The sequence below is a fragment of the Moschus berezovskii genome, chromosome 3, assembly GCF_049115385.1.
Source record: "Moschus berezovskii isolate FMDL1 chromosome 3, NW_MosBer_1.0, whole genome shotgun sequence".
Classification (NCBI taxonomy): domain Eukaryota; kingdom Metazoa; phylum Chordata; class Mammalia; order Artiodactyla; family Moschidae; genus Moschus; species Moschus berezovskii.
In genome coordinates this window covers 35,897,347-35,909,398 of record NC_142462.1, presented here as the reverse complement: position 1 = coordinate 35,909,398, position 12,052 = coordinate 35,897,347, and the positions used below count along the sequence as shown (strand labels likewise).

General features: G+C 41.9%; 2 protein-coding genes across 3 annotated transcripts in view; one reads left to right on the top strand and one right to left on the bottom strand.

The window, feature by feature from the left end:
• Positions 1-5,453, bottom strand: part of ITGB8 (integrin subunit beta 8) — a 95,864-nt gene extending 90,411 nt beyond the window's left edge. For both annotated transcript variants that reach the window (XM_088833642.1, XM_055420557.2), the window contains exon 1: positions 5,321-5,453. In XM_088833642.1, coding sequence (XP_088689768.1) covers positions 5,321-5,447 — 127 coding nt within the window. In that variant the 5' untranslated portion in view covers positions 5,448-5,453. The remainder of the gene's footprint in view (positions 1-5,320) is intronic.
• Positions 5,454-5,850: 397 nt separating this feature from the next.
• Positions 5,851-7,079, top strand: LOC148778309 (uncharacterized). The gene is made up of 2 exons (XM_088833648.1): positions 5,851-5,981; positions 6,668-7,079. Exons 1-2 carry the CDS (start codon positions 5,878-5,880, stop codon positions 6,909-6,911), a joined length of 348 nt encoding a protein of 115 aa, XP_088689774.1. The 5' UTR covers positions 5,851-5,877; the 3' UTR covers positions 6,912-7,079.
• Positions 7,080-12,052: the final 4,973 nt, after the last annotated feature.

Sequence of the window (12,052 nt, the reverse complement as noted above, 5' to 3'; positions counted from 1 at the left end):
TTAAAAATGCATTTAAAAAAATTATCAGCTGATAATATGTAAGAACTTTTTCTACCTGGTCAGTCCTCTTATTCTTTACAGAGTGTTATATATGGTTCTACCATTTGAAGATATCCTATATTTTTTAAAAAAAGTTTACAGTATTAATTAAACTTTTATCAACTCTGAATGGACAAAAAAATAAAAATGACTGCAAAGTCAGCTTTTTAGGCAGTTGAAGTGGTGAACTGACTGTAAACGTGGGAGAAACAGAAAAATCAATCCAACCCAGGGATCAACAGTGAAGGTGTTAGAGAAATCAAGGGCACTGCCAAAGTGTTATCTTGAACTACTGGGAGACTGACATCTCTTACTGAGATGAAGAAGAGTGTGAAAGGAGCAAGCTTGAAGGAGAAAATGAGAAGTTTAGTTTTGAATATCTTATCTTTAGACCTACAGTGAAGTGAAAGTTGCCCAGTCATGTCCAACTCTTTGTGACCCCGTGGACTACATAGTCCTTGGGATTCTCCAGACCAGAATACTGGAGTAGGTAGCCATTCCCTTCTCCAGGGGATCTTCCCAATCCAGGGATCAAACCCAGGTCTCTCGCATTGCAGGCAGATTCTTTACCAGCTGATCTACAAAAGAAGCCCTAGACCTACAGTGGAGGTGTTGAACAGGCAGTTTGTTAGACCCTTTGGAGATTAGATAAGAGGGCAGGACTGGAGCTGTCAGCAAAGAAATGATATTTAAGACCTAAGACTGGATCGCTCCACCTGAGACCCAGTATATATCTAGAAAAGAACATTTGAGGGCTGAATCCTGGCCACTCCTGTATTTGGAGGCTGGAACATGAGAAAGAACCAACATCAGGAATGGATAAGGAGCTTAAACCAAGAGAATGTGGGTCCAGGAAGTCAAGGAGAGTGCCTCAAAGGTGGGGGTGATCAACAGTTTCAACTCGCTGACCGATGACAGGTCAAGAAAAATGGAAACGATGAACTGATCATCAGATCTGACAATAGGAAGGTCACTGTAATCATAACAGAGTGGCATGACATCAGAGACGATAAAGAAAGCCTAAATGCAGTGGTTTAAAAGAGAAGGTGAGGAGAATTGGAGACAGCAAGTATGGACAACTCTTTCAAGAATTTTTGCTATGAAGGAGACTGAGAATAAAAGATGAGAGTTATTACAGTGTGGATATGCATATGCTATAAATGATCTAAAGGAGAAAAATGACAATTCAAGAGACAGGGGGAACAATCTTTAAAACTGAAACTCAAACAAGGTATACCTACTGTGATTCAATTAGAATAAATACATTTTTTTTCATATACATGGATACTTTAACAAATATTTTTAGTGGAGCTATATAACAGAACCACTGCAAAATAAATGCTTAAAACTGTCTTTGTCTTTGCTTGCCTCCCTCACTTCTACATCCTTCCCTTTAAAGATAGTGGATGTTCTTGTGGCCCTAAATTAAATTCAGATGCTGATTGCAGCCATGAAATTAAAAGACGCTTACTCCTTGGAAGGAAAGTTATGACCAACCTAGATAGCATTATTAAAAAGCAGAGACATTACTTTGTCAACAAAGGTCCATCTAGTCAAGGCTATGGTTTTTCCCGTGGTCATGTATGGATGTGAGAGTTGGACTGTGAAGAAAGCTGAGCGCAGAAGAATTGATGCTTTTGAACTGTGGTGTTGGAGAAGACTCTTGAGAGTCCCTTGGACTGCAAGAAGATCCAATCAGTCCATTCTAAAAGAGATCAGTCCTGGGTGTTCATTCGAGGGACTGATGCTAAAGCTGAAACTGCAATACTTTGGCCACCTCATGCAACGAGTTGACTCACTGGAAAAGATCCTGATGTTGGGAGGGATTGGGGGCAGGAGAAGAAGGGGACGACAGAGAATGAGATGGCTGGATGGCATCACCGACTCTGTGGACATGAGTTTGAGTGAACTCCGGGAGTTGGTGATGGACAGGGAGGCCTGGTGTGCTGTGATTCATGGGGTCGCAAAGAGTCAAACACGACTGAGCGACTGAACTGAACTGAAATTTCAGCCAGAAAAATTCACGTTGTGGTGATTAAATGTGTGCTTCTTCTCTAGTAGTATTTTGATTTACTGAAATATTTTAGGACAAAATGATATGAGATATTTGCTTCAAAAGAGTCTTGTTGGGAAAAGAAAATGAGTGGGAGGAAGACATGAAAGAAGTTGGGCTTGAGTTGATAGTTGATGAAGCTGGGTTATGGACCTATGGTGACTCCTTACACCTTTCTTTCTTCTTGTGCTTGTTTGAAAATTTCCATAATATAAAGTTAAAAATTAGAAGAAACAGAGTGTCAATACCATGCTTAACCCAAAGAAATCCATTAAATGGTGACATTTCTGATAATTTGATAATAGGTGAACAAAGTTTGAGGGCTCAGAAATTTTATGGCATTATACAAATCATAACAGCTACTTACATGACTTGAAAATATACAGCACAAACATTGCCTTTTCATATACGTGTGTTTGTACATGCTCAGTCACTTCAGTCGTGTCCGACTCTTTGCAACCCTGTGGACTGTAGCCCACCAGGTTCCTCTGTCCATAGCATTCTCCAGGCAAGAATACTGGAGTGGGTTGCCATGCCCCCCCTCCAGAAGGTCTTCCTGACCCAGGGATAGAATTCATGTCTGCCTATATCTCCTGCATCGGTTCTTTTAAATATCCTTTCACTTTAGGTAAGCATAAAGAATTCTGAAAAGACTTATGCTATAAAATGTGTTCTGAGGTAAAAATAATACTACATTTACAAAACAATGGTAATCCAGTTGATTTTTATGTAAAAGAATAGTTGATTATGCACAGAAGATGAAATTTCATTGTGATAGCTACCACTTTTTAAAAAGAAATGGTAATTTCTGAAATTTTTCACTCATATTGTTATATGAAAATTTAGGTTAAAATGATTTTTAGCCTTTCAAAACCAACAAATGTAGAAACAGCAGTGTTCCTACATTAACTCTTCAAATATTAACCATTAGGTATTCTTTAGTGTTTTCCAGTTACTCATTAACCATTTTATGATGTTATTGTTTCTCTGATTGCCGGTAATTTCCACCAATGAAAGTTGAAAAACAAATTCCAATAATTTTTTTTCTAGATCAGAATAATGTTCAGATTTTACTAATAACATCCCCCTTGCTCACTATATATTCATTATATTTGGGACTTGTAAGTTCTGCTTTGAAAATTAAACCCAGAGTTGTGCAGTTTATGTTTTTTTCTTTTTTTTTTTTGTTGTTGTTGTTTAGCTTTATTGCCCTCAACATTTCCTTGGTGTAAACTACCAAGCAGGGGAACAAGATTTCCTTTGTAACTGATACCTAAATTTCTATTCTGCTTTAAGCATCTAATTTGTACTGTGAAGGCATATAATTTGAGACTTGTAGCTATATCACAAAAGTACAACAGTTTACGCTGATCTCTAATTTTCTGACTAGTCCTGGCTATAATTTAAATTTTTTGCATGTTTTTAACTGTAGTGCAAACCAGTATACATCAGAAACCTTTGTATATTGACAGAGACGGGGAAAAGGATGCCTTGTTCTGATTTCAGATAAGCATTCCCTTTTCACAACTGCAGGTGCAAGGGAGCCCATTCATAATATTTGCTTCAAATCAGCTACAGTCACTGGATGGAAATACAGCTATTAGAGGAGAACCTGACTAATCTTAACAAACACAATGAATATTAAAAAAAAAAAAAAACCTCACTATTATTACCAGAATCTGAGGGCAAGTATGGCTTTTTCTTTTGTTGACCTACTGGGGACAAAATATACTTTGTTGACACAAGTGTTGATCGTTTTACTAATGTATATGTGTGTGTGTATTTACAGAATCCAGAAAAATACTTTGTTACTTATTAACATGGATGGATGTTATCATCAGTGGAAAATTTGCAACAAATGAGTATTTCACTTGAGGCAATTAATGATGTTACATTTCCCTTTGCTTTAAGTTTCACTTATTTAAAATTAACTTACAAGCCAAAAAAACAACCACAAGTTAAAAATTAATTCCAACTGCTCTCATTTCACATAGCTGGGTAAATCTTTTGAAACAAATGTCAGACAGCTATATATGCAACCAATTGATAGCATTTTTCCATTATACACTCTTATTTATATGGTTATGACTTGATGGCTTTAATTTCTATTTAATCATATAGAAATTTGACTATTCAAAGCATAGAGGAACAGCTTAGTCTACAAAACAATTACAAGTCTCCTTTAACAGGAGAGGTGAGAGAAAGGCTCTAATAGAATTTAAAGGTTCAATGACCAAACACAGATAAAGTAACATTTTCTAAAAAGTATGGCAATAATCACTGCATTGGTAAAAGTAAATATTTGCCTTATATTTAATGCCAGTAAGAACTCATCCTAAATTCATGATTATTACTATTACTTACTTTGTCTTACTGTTTGTTAACAATCCAGTTACCACCACCTTAAATTTGCATATAACTCGGAAGTGCCAAGACACCTTTTCATACACTATTTGACTTGAGCTTTTCTTTATGATTTATAAAATGAAGATGATATCCTTTTTAAAGAAGTATCCTCTCCAAATCAGGTCGTTCTGACAAAAGTGGTTTGGCCTGGAATGAAAGCTGGCAGTCTTGCTCTAGGCTTCTGTCTCAAGAGTCTCAGTCTCAGGCATTGATCTCACTGAGGGATCACTTAGCTGGGAATTGTTTTTTGAGCTGAAAAAGCAGTGACTTAAAGCAGGAATATTCTTCATATGTGTTCAGTTCATTCAGGTTAAGCACTATGGTAGCATAAATGTGTGCTGCTATCCTTTTCCTTCAGGGACTCAAAAACAGGACCATCACTCTCATTAATACCAGTTGATTCTCAGGTTTGAATCAAATGCAAGCTAATGGGTAGTGGACCCAAAATGCTAGAAACATGGGGAGCATCTTCAAGGATGCCTTCAAGGAGGACACTTTCAAAGACGAAGCGGAACAACTTAACTGGCTTCTGTAAATATCCACCACCTTTCCAAACTTTCATTCTGTTACTGCCTCCTTGAGCAACACATAGTGACTCCTGATACAAGTAGTTACTGCTGTCACTCCAGGGAGGAAATGCTTGCTTGACACCTGGCCTCCCTTGGGCTGCCTGCGATGGAGAATGCTGCCACACACCCGCCCTTCTTAAGTTCTCCGCAGTTGGAGGCTGTCACCCGGCCACTTACCTGGCTGGGATGCTCTTCTTGACAGCCCAAGACCTTTGAGAAAAGGAAGCAAACAAAAGAAAACAAAACAACTTACCACTTTGGCCCAGTCCAAGAACAACTGAAAACATCCAGGCCGCCCGGAGGAATGGGGCAGGACCTGGCCTGCAGTTTTGCAGGCAGACTAATGTGGCAGTAAAAAAAACCAGGGCCGAGCGGCACATAATGCAAAGCAGCCCGCACCACACCGCGCCCGCCGCCTGGCTGCTGACCGGATGCGCGCTCGCGCTCCGCGGCGCGAAGTGCCAAGTGTTGCTAGGACGTTTCCAGCAGGCCCAGCAGGCGGACCCTGCGGCTCGGAGCAAACGTTGCAGGTACGTCGGCCTGGTCACAGCTCGGCATCTCAGGGCCCCGGCGGCCCTCCCGGCTCGGCAGTCTTGCGGGTCCCAAGAGCTCCGCGAGAAGCACCTCCTCTGACGGCCAATGGCCCGAGGCGGCGACGCGAGCAAAGGCTCCGCAGCCCGCTCTGGGACAAAGAAAAGAGCTTTTGTCTCTTCCCAGCCGATGGGGCTTCTGCTGCATAAATCAGCTTAGCGAAGAGCCAAACACAATCAAACCCAAACAAAGGCCGAAGCTGGGGGAAAAACCAGCCTAATGTACATTCAGTGGGTGATGTTGCATCTGTGGGAGGGGACGTTGGCGAGGCCGAAGGGGAAAAAAGTCGATGGCGCGTCAATCAGCTCGAGCTCCTTCCACAGGTGGGTAGGGAGGCCAACTTCAGTTAGTTGCAGCTTTGCAGCCTCGTCAGCTGAGCAGCGGGCAAAGTCGAAAAGACAGCGTCCTGGTTAAAGAGGAGGAAGCTTGAGGTGCCAGCAACCAGGGGAGGCGGCCCCCGAGCGCTCTAGAAGCCCCCGCCGGCGTCGGCGGACGCTGTGCGAGGCATCGCAGCTCCCTGCTTGACCCGAAGTGAAGCGCACGACCGACCGAGAGCTTAGGAGGGGAGGTTCCGCGGGGGCGCAGGAGCCTGGTTTCACGGGGCGGGAGCTTCGTGCCCTGGTTCTCTTGGCCCCAGTGTGCGGCTCAGACGTGCCGCGGTCCAGAGCCTGGACAGCTGTCGCGCTCTGGGGTGCACTCCGGAGAGGCGAAGCTGGCGAGGGGAGGGGGAGGAATGGTCCTGCCCCGGCCCCCGTCTGGGGTGAGGGGGGTTGGGGCTCCCAAAGTGTGGATAGCTAGGAGCGTTAGGGCGGCGAGTTGCTAGGAAACCGCCCCACGCTACAGAGCTCCTTGCCCCGGCCGCCCGCAGGCGCGGCGGCGGCGGCTCCGGCGGCAGCAACAGCTCGGAGCAGCGTGGGCGGGACATTGGTGAGGCATGAAGTCACCACGGCCCACACTCGCTCTTTGTTTTGCTCACTCCAGCTCTTTTTCTCCCCCTTGGCTCTGATAGTTGCCATTCCCATCGTTCACAAGAGCTCCTGACGCGTAGCCGCGCAGCAGGAATCGCACAGCCGGTCCTCTTTCCCCCTCCTCCCGGAATCCTTGCACCCCAGTGCTCGCCTAGCAAGCGCGGAGACACGCTCAGCAAGAGTGGCAGCTGCGCGAAAGTCCCAGCCTCTGACCCCGACGCTGCACGCCCCTTTGTTGGGAGATACTCACTGCTCGGCCGCTACCAGAGACTGAGTGGAGTCTAGAGGCCTCTCCCTGCCCCCAACACCCTCTGTTCCGATGGTGCGCGCTGCCCATTTTGCTTGCAGGATTAATAGCGCACTGTCTGCCCCACCGCAAGACTGTCGAGCGTCTTCCCCACCCTTGGAGAGTTGGGCCGGTCCGCAGGGGCTGTACCCGGAGTTGCGGCTGAAATTTCTCACGGCTCCTTCTCTACTTGGAGCCTCAGCTCTCAGCTGCACAGCCCTGTTCTTCCCAGAGTCTCGTGGTGGCCCCGGGCTTTTGCTAGTCACAATGGATCTTTTGACCTTAAGCGTCACCTTCCGAATAAACGGAACAAAGAAGTTACAAAGGGCGGCGAAGCAGAAGAGCGAAGCTAAGGAGAGGAGGTGGGAGGGCCTTTCTGCCCGTTTACAGCTCAGAAACTTAGGTACAAGCCGGGAGGCGGTGTTATGCCCGGCAACTGTCGGGAAAGCCGCGCGCCTCTTTGGGTCGCGTTACTACGTTAGGCCGAGGGAGGGAACCCAGTCCCCCTGATTGAAAACAAGGCGCTGTTTCCAATCTGAGACAGTCTGATGGTTCTCTTTTTCCTCTAGGGGCAGGAGAGGTTCCCTGTGGTAAAGTCTGACCTCTCATTTTTCCATTAGTAGCCCGATCTTTTTTATAAAGCACCACCTCTTACAGGCATCAGAGCATTCCAGCCAGGTCAAGGTGAAATATGCGGGAGTTTCCCTCCTTCTTATTTGTTTAATAGTTTCCATCTCCATATTTGGAGTAAAAAAACAAGTAGGAGGGTTTCTCGCTCTCTCTCTCTTTTTTTTCTTTCTCTTTTCTAATTGTTAACTGAGTGAATGGAAAGTACCTGGTTAATAAACCACGACGTTAAAAACTCCCCCTTTTCAGGTGTGGACTGCACACTGGGGCCCACAGTATTAGCTAAGCAAGCCAGGAACCTAGCTGGAAAATTACAAGTGCTCTGGATCTACAAAACAAGTCCTTTCGAGAGACTGAATGAATGACCCAAACTTGAAAAAAAATGATGCTTGTAAATACAATTCCACTGTTGGAAATGTACTCTAAGTAGATTAAATTCAGCCCAGCTTCATTTTTTCTTTCCTCACTTCCAAGTTTGAACAACTATGGTTTTGCTTTTGGTCGTCCTAAACAACAGATCCTGAGAAACAGCTGGAATGGGAATGAAGATTTGAAATTGGAACACAAAAGGAACATACTCAAGCTCTGATTAGTGACTCTTCGTTGAAGCAGCGTGTGTATTTTCCAGAGATTAGTTCTTTGGAATTCTAAGGAATGCAGCCACCTTTGAGACAGTTCAGTGATACAATAAAGCAAAAAGGTCAGTCCATAAACTCTGTAAAGATGTGTTAATAGAAGTACACTCTGCATTGTTGAGTGACTATCACATCAGAGTTTCATAACATTTTGAAGTGTAACACTTAGTGCTGGAAATGTAAATGGAAGTTACATATTAAATAAGATAAAAATTTATGCAAATAATGAGAATGTGAAATAGAGAAGGTATGTACAAATTTTTAAACTCTGTATTGTTAGATGTCACTGTGCTCTATATACTAAGTCAACACAACTGTGTAGCAAGAGGAATAAAACAAACATATAAATCTGTAAGGTTGTAAATTTGAAGTCCTTTGGAAAGAGTTTCATATTGTGTTATATGGAGCTCATGCAAATATATGTCAGGATGCCAGTTTTATGGAGACATGGAAGAATAAGCACAACTCCATATATCATCACTCCCCAATTGAGAAGAGGTCATAATTCTGGTTATCAAAATAAGTGAATATTCCAGCTGCAAGACTGTGATCCTTGCAAGCTATTTACTAACAAATTATCTGTACATTTGGGGCTACAAAGACAAAAGTGAATTCTCCCAAATCTTGCAAATCAGCTGTGAGGTTTTCTAAGACAAAATATAGCTAGTCGCTTGGGGGCAGAGTTTGCTTGTTTACAACAAAAAAACTGTCAGCACAACTCACCTTTTTCCTGTAAGAAAAATGTACAGTATTTATTGTGAATAAATGTAGTATTGTTCTAACAAAGAAAAAAATGTTTCAGAAGATAGTGACCTGAGTAATTTTTGTTTCTATCATGTTCTGCTGTCTTTGAAATTTCTGACAGCTGATATTTCATTATTTCTGTTAATGAAAGCAAATGAAATTCATGTATAGTCTAAAAATAACATTTTAGCTATTCATTTTGAGCTTCCTATAATCAGAATCCTTTAGCTGTAATAAGTCATAAGATTGGATGAATTAAGTTTCTAACCTACTCCTTTACCCTTGATATCTCAGTTTATGGTGAGAAATGAATAAGCTGCAGGCAGTTAATAGGAGTGAGAGAGACATCTGAGAGACTGCTCCTTTTAGTGTGTTCAGCCTTTAACTGAATATTGCTGCTTCTGCTAAGTCGCTTCAGTCGTGTCTGACTCTGCAACCTTATGGACTGTAGCCCACCAGGCTCCTCTGTCCTTAGGATTCTCCAGGCAGAAATACTGAAGTGGATTGCCATGCCCTCCTCCAGGGGATCTTCCTAACCCAGGAATCTAACTCGTGTCTTCTGTGGCTCCTGCATTGCAGGTGGGTTCTTTACCACTGAGCCACTGGGGAAGCCCCTTGACCCCATGGTTACAGCCGAAGCCATATTCACATTTTAATATCGTTATCTTTCTGAAGTTGAGATAAAAGATATTAGAAGTTTTATTCAGAGGTTTTAAGTTCATGTTCACAAGTTGTCTGTGAACTTGTTTCATCTACAACTTTTCGGAGGTGATGAATGATTGAGCCAGTGGGATATATTATTGTGACTATGATTTCTAGATTCTTCCAATAATAAAGAATAGAGGCCATCAGGAAGTATTTTTCGCTGAAAAGTTACAGAAAGTAGTGTTCCTCATGCTGTGAACTGAAGATTGCCTATAACATAATCACCTGTAGAGTGATTCTTTACTGTACTATTTCAGGAGATACTGAATTCGTAGATGCGGTGTGATGCCCGGCAATATGCATTGTTACTAACTTCCCAAATAGTGCTTTATATACTGTGGTTTAAGAGCACCTAACGTGATAGATTAATGCAGAGACTCCTCAAAGGACTCATGTGTGCTTATTGATAAACTCCAGTGTCAGATGCAAAGACAAAGAAAAATGAACTGCTGGAGCCAGTGTCTCTTTCCAAGGTAGTTTATGGATGAAAATACCTTGGATATTATGGATATTAATTGTATGAGACGTTAATATTTTTGGAAATAAGACTTCCATTATTGAGTTTAAGGAGATGCTCAGTTAAATTTAAATCCTCTGCTGGAAAAATTTTCAGGAACTTAAATAGGCTTCCCTGGTGGCTCAGACGGTAAAGAATCTGCCAGCAATTCAGGAGACCCAGGTTTGATTCTTGGGTCAGAAAGAAACACTGGAGAAGGGAATGACTACCCACTCCAGTATCCTTGTCTGGAGAATTCCATGGACAAAGGAGCCTAGCAGGCTACAGTCCCTAGGGTGGCAGAGTCAGACATAACTGAGCAACTATCACTAAATAGTCCAACATGCAAATAGGTTCTCCAAAGGAAGAATCCTTTATTCAGGGAACATCTCAGAGACTAATTTTACGTAAAGAACACTGCTGAACTAAAACGATTGTAGAAATGTGAAAACTAAAAAAAAACTTGGTGAAGAGACTTATTTCACTTCTTCAAGAGAGTTACTGAGCCAGCATGAGTCAGAACTCTGATTCTTCACCACCACCTCATATCAGTGATGACTTTTGGTTTCAAGTAAGAGAGTCAGACTGTCATAAGTTAAAAAAAGGAAATTATTGCAAGGAAATTGAGAGCTCACAGAATCAGCAGAAGGCTGAGAGCCTAGGATTAAATAAGGCTGGAAACCAGGGAAGGTGTTAGTAGTACCAGTTAAGTATCTGAAAAATTAAAAATGCTGTGCTTTCATCCTTTCATCTTTGGACCATTTGCTGGAGGTTCAGAATCCTGGTGGAGAATATCTAATTTTTGAGGTCTTTATTCACATGCCAGTCCTCTGGCTTTGTGAGAGTGGAGAGAAGGAAGGAAGAACTCTTGCCTTCAGCTTCTTTAGTGGAAAATAAAATATTTCAACAAGCTGATAACAAAATTATCTTAGGTTGATGAAGGAAGCCCTGTAAAGTGACAGATATTCATTACTCACATAGCCTGAATTCCATGGACTACTCCTTTACACTACAGTTGGGTTTTGTTCATGGTACAGCTTTAATTTAGCTACCCTACCCATTAACCAAAGCTTTGGTTGGCAATATTATTTATTTTCATGGGTGCTTTTGAATGAAATATTTTATCTGTGCATAGTCAAATTCTAGCTTCCTATTATCTTTCTCTATGTAGCATATAGCAAATTAAAGCATATTTAGCCTTTAATTCATTTTCAGGATGATTATAGAGATGTGACGTTTTAATTAATTTATTAGCTTTGTGAAAATTTTTATTGACAAAGTTTGTAGCAGACCCCATTGTTAATGACATTCATGTGCCACCACAGGCATATCACTTCATTCCACCCAACCAGAAGTGCTGGGAAATGGACACTTCTGAACACTGTCTCAAGGGCTGATCTGATGGGAAGTGAGATGTAAATACTCCAGCTCCCTTGTTTCTTGAAAGGAGTCACGTTGGGCCTTATGTTCCATATTAGTGCTTCTCAAACGATTTTGGGACCAGTTTTTCATTTTCAATCTATCATGGATTGGAAAAAAGTGTAATGAATTATTAGAAAAATGGATGTTACAAAAATGTCAAGTTGTTATCAAAGTTTCTGAGTTATTACTTTTACTTTTTATATATAATTTTTACTGGATGTGTTCAAAACTGGTACTGTCACACACTGTATTTTGAGTAATACTGAACACTGTTTCCCTAGATTCCCTGTAGGACTAAGCTGCAGTTGCCCACAGAGATAAGTGTATTCAAGCATCCTTCATTCACTGCCTTTCCCTCCTTCCTTTCTCCACTGTTCCCTGATATTTCCATATCTCAGGGTCCTCTTCTGGAGGAACCTAAACTAAAACAAGTAATAATCATTCTGGAAACTACTCTGTGGTATTCTCCATGTGTGAATTTGAATTTTATTCTTGTCTAGCTAACAGGTAA